At 44.0% G+C, this 9799-nt stretch overlaps 1 protein-coding gene across 1 annotated transcript in view; it reads left to right on the forward strand.

Moving 5' to 3' along the window:
• The window catches only part of DSCAM (DS cell adhesion molecule), a 737680-nt gene that overhangs the window by 669621 nt on the left and 58260 nt on the right, over positions 1-9799 (forward strand). The window contains exon 31 of the mRNA XM_019523886.1: positions 7149-7346. Coding sequence (XP_019379431.1) covers positions 7149-7346 — 198 coding nt within the window. The remainder of the gene's footprint in view (positions 1-7148; positions 7347-9799) is intronic.

Consider the following 9799-nt stretch of genomic DNA (forward strand, 5'->3'; position numbering starts at 1 on the left):
GGGCTTCAGAGTTGGATTAGCTGACAGGTAGCTCCCAAACTGAAGCACTCTCATGCCCCAGCCAGCCAGTCAGCCTTTACATGTGCAATGCTGCACACAAAACCCCCCCAAGTACTACTAAATACAAGTACTATCCTTCTGCAGAGTATATTAGTTCCGCATGTCATGATAGCAGCGCATGTGTAGATGCTGAGACATTTACTACACAGCTAATTAGGGAACTGCACAGTAAACCTCATGTAGACATGCCCACTTATAAGCAAATGAATACCACACTGCAGTATTTATATTATGTGATATTTCCTTTATTTGGACACTAATGAGCAAACATATACTCTCTTCTACAATTGCATCTGCTGTAAAAATAGTACCTATTGGCTATGCCTACACAAGATGCTAACTGTGCAGTCATTACTGTGCAGTAATTTAGTACTTGTTTATACAGGGACATTTGCAAGCTTGTTTATACACGTTCTAAATAACTACACAGTACCCAAGTTACTGCTCAGTCATGCTGACAAATGTCTTTTACATGATACCACAGCACAGTAACGTCACGTCACGGTTGTTGCCATGCAATGCTACTGCGCAGTAGTATCAGGCTACTGCACAGTCAGCATCTCATGTAGACGTGGCCATTATGATTCAATAGGTAAAATTTTCCTATGTATCGTAAAGTGTATCTGTAATATGAAGTAATTCAGACTTAAATATTCTGAAAGAAAACTTGTACTAGATTTTACTTGAGTAGATTAGTCTAATTAGTTTAATGGGTTTTAATAGCTAACATATATTTATTTCCCAGTAATCAATCTTTATTGAATTTCACAGTGAAATGTGGTTGTCCTAATATGCTAAGAAATGAGAGGCACTTTTTTTATTATTGCATTCTGAAAATATTACATTTCTAGCTTTAGTTATTATGTTAAATCAATTTTCCCAGAAGTCTCCATGCTGAATTAATCTTACATAGATTAAAATAGTAAAATAAATTAATATATTATTACAATGCATTGTTCTTCTGCTCTATTATAAATACGTTCTGTATCAATATTAATGGAAATGGTTCATTGACTTTAAGATATATGTATTAGAAATATGAAATTCATTATTTAGCATAAATGATAGCATAAATTTGGCAACACAGAAGCATATTGGCAACTTCCAGGCTATATAGAAACACCTTGATTTACTAAAGGTTTCAGAAGAAGTTAAGTCAGGAAGCTTGGTGAATATTACTGCTTCTGGCTCTGTAGCTCATCATGCTAAGTCTAAGCAGATGTAATTGGAAACTCCCCCCCCCACCCCCAACTTCATTCGCACTTCAGTCTTAAAAGTTCTTACTGTTCTAGTACTGGCACTGCTGCACTTCAGACTTGTGATTTTCAGTTATGATTAATTATTTTTTGAGGACTAGATTAGTACAATCAAATGGATTTCATTTCTCAACTATTTTAGGTTATATTTGAGGCTGCTCTAGGTATCTCTAGAAATAAAGCTAAAGACATAGAATTAGCTGTCTTACTGATGGTGGGGCAGGATGGGACAGCTCCAGAGGCCCATGGCCAGACTTCATCCCCTGCAAGAAGAGGCTGGATGAGCTGTACTTGGGCCCCAACAACCGCTGGGCAGAAGCAGCCCTGCCCACCTGCCCAGTACCGCATGGCATCTGGAGCTGCCAGGGCCTGAGCACAGCTTGCCAGGGCCTGTTGCATGGTGCCAGGTGGGCAGGAGGGGCTGCTTCCACCCAGTGTCCCCTGCAGTGCCTGGGAGATGCAGTCCAGCCCCGCAGGTCAAATGCAGCTCACCCAGGGCCTGTGGAGCTGGACTGCATCTTCCAGGTGCCACAGGGGACACAAGGCAGAAGCAGCCCACCCACCCACTTTCCCAGAACCACACAGCAAGTCCTAGGTGAGCCACACTCAGGCCCCTGCCTCTGCTGATGGGCAGCACCTCCAGCTCCAGCCTCTGCTGGCACACACATGGCTGCTTCTGCCCATTATCCCCTGCAGCACCTGGGAGATGGAATCCAGCCCCACAAGTCTTGGATGGGCCGACCTCCATCTCCCAGGCTGTTGCATGATGTGGGGAAGGTGGGCGAGTGGGGCTGCTTCCATCCAGCATCCCCCATGGCACCAGCAGAGGCCAAAGTCAGAGCTGCTGCCTGTGCTGCCCACCTGAAGGCCAGAACAAATCAAGTGGCAGGCTGGATCCATCCCACGGGCCATATTCTACCCACTTGTGCCATATATAATTTTGGTGTGTGATTGCCATGAAAGCCACAAAATAGCCATTTTAAGTTATCACAAAGTTGTTGTTCAAAATACAATTTTTTATTTGTGGGGGACTGCAGGAGGGGAAAGGGAAGCTAGCAAAGGAATGACCAGTGTACCACCCACCATAATTTTTATTTCCCCTGTGCAGGAATTTTCTATTTGATACTTTCCTGTCCAGGAGCAGGAGTCTGGTATAGAAGAAGACTCTTCTATTCCTTGCACCTAGGTAGCATAAGATCTAAGAGTTTGCTTGGCACCTACATTGCTTTAGGGAAGGGGGAAGGTTTCTTCTCTTCTACCACCATGTAACCTCGTGCTCTGAAGGTTCACCCACATTGCAGACTACAAAGCAGTGTAGAGTTATGTTATCTAATTTTACATAAAGTAGCTTGGATACTGAGAGCAGGCTAGGTGCTGGCAGCGTAGATCTTGGTGCAGGCTAATTTACCTTGCTTCTCTGCATTGTAGACATATTCAGGATGGTACTCACACATTATGAGGACAGGGGTGGAATTTTGCAGACATGGCCTGGCATTGCATAGTGCTCATTGACAGCTGCATTTTCTGGCTTAGAGACTGTTGTGTTACAGCAATGTACTACATAGTTACTGCACAGTAAACAATGAAAAACTTTAAGTCCTTTTAAGGAGGACAGGCACCCAAGTCATATATATTATTTACTTCTTAGTTCTTTTTTGAGCTATCGGAGAGCAGATTCTCTAAATTGGGTAGCTGCCACATGAAGTTTCCCAGATCTGGAAACATTACTAAACAGAAAAAGGACTCTGGTAGAAAGACACGCGGCTGATGATAGTAAAACCATAGATAGACATGTTAAGTTGTACTAGAGTAATGACTCAAAAGATAACAGAGCACAGCAAATATGGATTCAAATGCTGCTGCCATACAAAGCTCATGCAAGCAGGAGCTGAACGCTTTACAGAGAAGTATAGCGGTCCAAAGTTCATCTGTTCCTCAAGGGCCTGCCAAGGCTGTAGAGAAACTCATGGCTCTGTGACCATGCCAGAGGGGTCATTCACTGTGGAGTGATATCTCTAACAGGCTACATGGGATCAACATAAACAGGATAACCTTTGGGAATCCCCCTTCCCCAGCAAAACTTCCTGAGCTGGGTGCTTTTGAATCACCTTCCCTCTGTGATGGCCGTAGAGGTAGCTTTTCACAGCAGGCACAGTTGGGAACTGGCGCTAAGTGGGGGAAGTCTATGTTGTTAGTACTGCTGTAAATCTTTTCCATGTGGTACTGCTACTGCTTGCATTACTTGCAAGAACAGTTTCTGAACTGAGGAGTGTAACAAATTTATGCAATAGTATGGACAGTTTTCTTCAAGAATCCGTTACTATTTTAATGAAAACCTCTCAGGTATCAACTCAATGCCAGCAAACATTTCAGTCACCCTAACAGTAGTCATTCAGACCTCAATTGCATCATCAAACCCAAACCTATGGGAACTAAACCCACTGTTCATTGCCTTTCCCCAGCTCAGCAAGTTTGGGGGGGGGGGATAACTGTGAGTATTGCAACTGCCAGTGACTTTTTCATGCAAGGTTGGTGGCCTTGGCACAGGGTGAAAGGAAGCAAGACTTTGACTTCTGCATATGCCTGCAATCCTTTAAGGCAGTAAAGATTCTGGCTGGGGTCCCATGGCATCCTGTGATGCCATGAGATCTTGTTAGAGGTGCTGTATCACCAGTTCTTGTGTGAGAAGGTAGATGTTCTTCTCCCCCATTTACTGCCTTGCACCCAGGGTTCAAATTATATTTTGACTCTTGGGGGAGTTTTAAGGTAGGTTTACACTAATTTAAATCAATTCATTGATTAACAAGTTCACCCAAGTGACCCCCCAGGTTATGATTTTCAAATCTTACAGGTGGAGCTCTCATCTCTTATGGCAGAGCTCAGCCACCGCAAGCGCCCCCATAATTCAGACCCTGCTTGTACAGAGCTGCCTGCATCTTCTTCTCTGAGGATTGCCACCACTGCTACCACTTTCCTCCACCCTTCCCCACCCCCAGACAGTGCCTATGCTGGCCCTGGCCTTCATGCTTCCAGCAGCGCAAGCAGGTGGGCAGGCAGACTCACAAATGGAGCCATGCTTTGCAGCCAAGATTGTCCCCTCCACTCCTTCCATGGTCCTAGGACCAGTGTGAGGGGCTGGGGGCGTTAATGGTCACCTACATGTGAGACCATACTCAGTAGCAGGGGCTGCCTTTCACCCCTGAGGTACAGACCAAGAGTGGGGAGGGGCAGACAGTAGAAAGAAAAAGGTACAGCAGGGTGAGGTCCTGCTTCCACCACCAGCTGGATCAGTGATTATCAACTTCTTAAGCCTCAAGGCTCCCACCCAGATCTTTTCTGAATTTAGATGTTGCTCAATGATTTTCACCAGGGGTGCTATCAAATTTAGAAAAATAATGGAAGGGTGCCTGGAGGCTACAAAGGTGAATTCCACTGCTCTAAGGTATAAATTGTGACTAGATTAAACTCAATGATTTATTAGATTTAACTCAGAAATGTACTATTTGGATGTTTCAAGTGGTTCACTGATTACCACTGTCCAACACAGCCATCAGATTCCATTTATCAAAGTCTACGGACTAATTAGGTAAAAACAAAGGACCCGAGTCTCCATTTACATACCAGTGTAGCTCCACTGGCTTCAGTGGGGTTGCTGCTCAGTTAGAATGTGTAACTCAGCAACTTCAAACCCCAAACCTCATAGGAGAGAAGTATGGCTTATCCTCCTTACAGTGCTTCATAGAAGGAGAAACCAACTACCGTCTCATTCATCAATCCACACCACATCAAATTACAGTTCACCGTGTTGTGGGGAGAGTAGCTCTTGTGGTTAGAGGAATGGGAAATGGTTTGAGACAAAGTTCCACCTCTCAATGCACAATCCAGCAGACCTTGTCTGTCACCAGAGTAAAAGTCATCCACTAATGGTATAGCAGTGTCTCAGTTTCTTCTCCTTGAGGTGGTACAGCTATTAGGGGTGTGCGAAGCTGCGGTCACTGATTCAATTCAGTGGATATTCGGCCTGATTCAGTGACTGAATCTCTGAATCTGAATCAAATCAGGAGACCCTTTAATCTCTCCAAATCAAATTGGAACCCTCCAAATCAATTCAGAGAGATTCAGAAAGTTTCAACGATTCAGACATTGATACAGCTTTAAATGTTTTTCTACATACCTCAGGGTACCAGGTGGCTCGTGAATGCTGAGATGGTGGCATGGATGGAGCATCCCACAGGAGTGTGGGCGGGTCCCCAGCGTGCTCGGCAGCAACCCAGAAGTGGACCAGAAGCACTTCTGATCCACTTCTGGGTCCGCCAGAGAACGTACTGGGGGCCCTTCCCCGGCTCCGCAACTGGTGCCTCCTGGATCTGGGGGCACACCTGGGATCCCTCCATAGCTTATTGCTGAGCTGCGGGGGTCCAGGCCCCCCCCCCCCCACGTGCTTGGCGGCAGACCTGGAAGTGGACCGAAAGTACTTAGGGTCCCCTTTGGGTTCACCACTGAACACATGGGGGACCCCCTGCACTCATGTTGAATGCTCCATCTGCCCCAGCATCAGAGCAGTCATGAGCTGCGCCTAGTACCTCGAGGTATGTAGAAAAAACATTTAAAGCTGTGTCTATGGCTGAATCGCTGATTCTCCAAATCAGCATCGAATCTTCAGATTCGGATTCGGCCGAAACAAATCGAGACAGTGATCCGAATCAATTAATCAAATCACTGTCCCCAATTCGGGCCATATCTGAATCCGAATCAAATATGGACCATTTTGCACAACCCTAACAGCTATGTACCACTGAGAGACGTAACAGGATGTAAATCTCGTACTGGGAAAGCTGATTCATGGATGATACTTTGAACCATTATCTATTCTTGTATAGTGTTATCCTTATAACTGTTTTTGTAAAAATATCCTATCCTCATGTAATATATAAAACAGCTTTGCCATCTGAATGTCAAAGTACTGCCATTTTTTATAAGTTTCTATTTCTGTTTTTTAATACTCTCCACAGTTTATAGAAACTTCACAAACAATTTTTCACATCTGATTTAGTGACTCTCCATTTACCAAATAAAGATTTTCCTTTCCTCATGGCTTATTATGGAATACAATTATTCTTTGGCACCAACTGTATTAATTTTGTCAACAGAGCCTAAAGACGTTTTAGTGGTTAATTAATTTGTATTCCTTTTGCTGGATGAGTCTTCTCTAGAGCAGAAAAGCCTCAGTATATTGTAATCCCTAAATAAGTAATGGAGCGTTTATTATTTTAAAGAAGTATTTGGAGTGATTTCAATTTTTTTTACCCCGTAAGAGATTTTATTGCCATAATTGCTGCTGGAACTTGGAGGATTTTAAGATAAACTATACCTTTAACATTCATGATCAATAAGCATGTTGGTCCAAATCAGAAGTAATACATATATAGGAGTTTTTGTAGTGACTCTTCTTGTAGTATATACTGTATTGCTATTACGTTAGGTCCCTGGAACAGATAATGAGATTATATAATCTTCTGGCAAATTGTCACCTTAACCTTTGCATATACTTATACATGTTGCATGAGGAATGGAACAAAGTTAAGGTGGAGGATGGGCTTCTCTGAGTCAGGTGAAGTGATAACAAGTGAAAGAGGATTATATACCAGTTGGAGACTAGCTGTATCCCTTACTTGGTCATTCCTAAGTATGTATTACATTTGCGGTCTTATAAAGATGTAGTTTTTGTGGGGCTAAAAATGTCCTGGTTTGGAGAGTGCTAGCTATTTTGCTAGCTAGTGATTTTTCAACTAAGAATCTATTGGCAAAGATTTTCTATTTTGTCAATCCCAGATCCTACCACAAGAAGAAGTGCAAAAACTGGCCCCACAGCTCGCAACAGATATGCTAGTCAATGGACTCTCAACAGACCCCATCCCACCATATCGGCCCACACCCTCACCACAGACTGGAGGCTGCCAACACCCAGAGCTGCAGGATCAGTGGACAAAGAAAGTGACAGCTACAGCGTCAGTCCCTCACAGGACACAGGTATAATTTTTGTGGCATTCTAAAGCAAAGATGGGACAGTTATACCCAAGATAAGTTACTATATTTGGTGCTCTGACTAGCAAACTTTTTTCTTTTAAAATAAGGGTTTTTTCTTAAATGTGCTGATTAAGTGCAGTGTTTACTGAGTATGCAAGCACCTGCCAATTATGGTAACAAAAATATTGCATGTGACTGCAAACTGAGACTCCAGAGGCTTTTGATGATTCGTCTGTAGGTCATTTTTATGGTCGCAAAAATTGTGTACTTCCTGAGTTCTCAGGAAAAGGTATAAAAATTTGCTGCATAAAATGACACTGGCCAAGAAGTGGCAGTACTAGTAATCAGGAAAATGGCCAAGTCAAAAGTGGAATGGTTTTAATCTTTGAGCAACATCGAGGTAAAATTTTAATTTTCTGGTGGTGTAATTTGTCCAGAGGGATTTGATTCTAAGATGAAAAAGTTAAGGAGAAAACCTCAATAAGGGCTCAATCTAGCACTCATTGAAAATGACAAGTCTTGGATCAGCTAAACCCTGTTTTCCTGGGAAACAACCATTTGTTTAAGTTCATCTTTCTAAATGATCAAAAGAGGAAAAGTAAATATAAAATTATGTCTTCAATCTTAATAGTATCTTTGTTAATTTCTCAAGTAATAAGGAAGCTGTGGGGCTAGAAAATGAAGCTTTGTGTATTTCTGCTCTGTATTGAAATAGTGACAAATATATCAGTAGGTTAGTTATGGCAAGTTATCCAGGAAAAAGGCATGCAGCTGGTCCAAAGTTAGGTTACAAATGAGAAAAAATATTTTGCTTTGTATTTGATAAGAGGGTAAATTCTTTGTTTCACTCCAGGTTTCCAAAAAGAAACTACCTGTAATTCAACAAGGCAAAGCATAAGATATATAAGGAAAGTCACAGAGGGTGCCTCAGTGTGGGCATGGATGTTTGTTTTCCTGGGGACAAGTAGCAGTGGCACAAGGTGTGCTGCTGCTACTTGTCCCCAGGGAATGTCTGTCCCACATGTTTTCTGACGTGTGGCAGATTACCCCGTATCAGGTAGGGGAGGCTGGGGCCAGCAACTGTGCTTGCCCCTGCAGCCTTACCGGTGGTCCTGGGGGCCTCCTGGGGCTGTCACCATGGCAGGAAGCCTAACCAGCAGCCAGAACATGGCTCCAGTGTTGGGTGGCTCATGCTACTGCCACGTACACCACCCTGCTTTTTTCAGTATGGGTTGTTTTGACCCTGGGATCTCCCCCTCCACCCCCCCAGTGTTGCAAGGTAGCAGCATAGGGAATGCCTGCATGTGCAGTGTGTGGCACCATAGATGGGTCCGTGGTGCCACATACCGCACGTCTGCCCTCATCTGGATGAAGCCAGAGAAGCCAGATTCCAGAAGACACAGGCACCCAAAGCCTTATGTACAAATAGTATTTTACTGCCTTAAATTATATGAGGGGGTTTTTTAATCTAGTTGTTCTCTGAATAAAAAAAAACAAGCAGCTTGCTTGTCTTAATCAAGGTATTCTCTGAATTATAAAAAACAGGCAGCTTGCTTGTCTTAGTCTACAAATTCTTCAGTGAGGTTTTTGAAAAAAATGTTGAAGTTGATCCCCTGGCCACATCCCCACAAGCAGGAACATGTGGTTTGTGGTGCCTCAAAGCTTGTTGAGGCACTGTGAAATGCACATGGAGCTCTTGATTCTGTTCTCCATGTTGCATATTTTCAGTGCAGTGACAAAATTAGATACCAGGAAATCCTGGTATCTAAAAAAACTGCAGCAGAAAAAAAGCAAGGTGGTACACATGGCTGCAGTGTTTGCTGCCTGAAACCAGAGCCAGGTCAGCCAGAGCCACACTCCGGCTACAGGCCAGGCTCCACCACCACTGTAGCTCCAGGAGGCCCCCAGGACACACAGGTAAGGCTGCTGGGGTCAGCCCAGATGCTGGCCCCAGCCTTTCCTACCACACCTGAGGCAATATGCCATGCACCAGAGCACACATGTAGGGATGTGCCTGGAAGCAACTAGCAGTGGCACAAATAAGCGTCACTGCTATTTGTCTCCGGGAAACATACGTTCCCGGTCATGGGGATGTGCCCCCTAAATCCATATTTAGGCATGCTTGAAAATAGTGTCATTTTCAGAAGTGGTTGAATGCCAAGTATAGCCTGTTAACCTGCACTGGCCTTCTGAGAAGAGTAAGCAATATGCCTAGTCGCAGGGGTTGGCAACCTTTTTCAATCCACAGACCAAAACAAGCCAGCTTCTGCCGAATATGGGGGTTGGACTAGAGGACCTCCTGAGCTTGCTTCCACCCTCATTTTCAGTGATAATTTTCTATGATAATGTGAGCTGGGTGGTGTCAGCAATGCATCAACGGTGAGGGGGAATTTACCTGTGCCCCTGCTGGAACCACACAGCTGACAGCTGCACCTGCGCTGCTTTAGCTTCTGCCA

Source organism: Gavialis gangeticus, unplaced genomic scaffold (assembly GCF_001723915.1).
Source record: "Gavialis gangeticus isolate Ggan-Ray unplaced genomic scaffold, GavGan_comp1, whole genome shotgun sequence".
NCBI classification, from domain to species: Eukaryota; Metazoa; Chordata; order Crocodylia; family Gavialidae; genus Gavialis; species Gavialis gangeticus.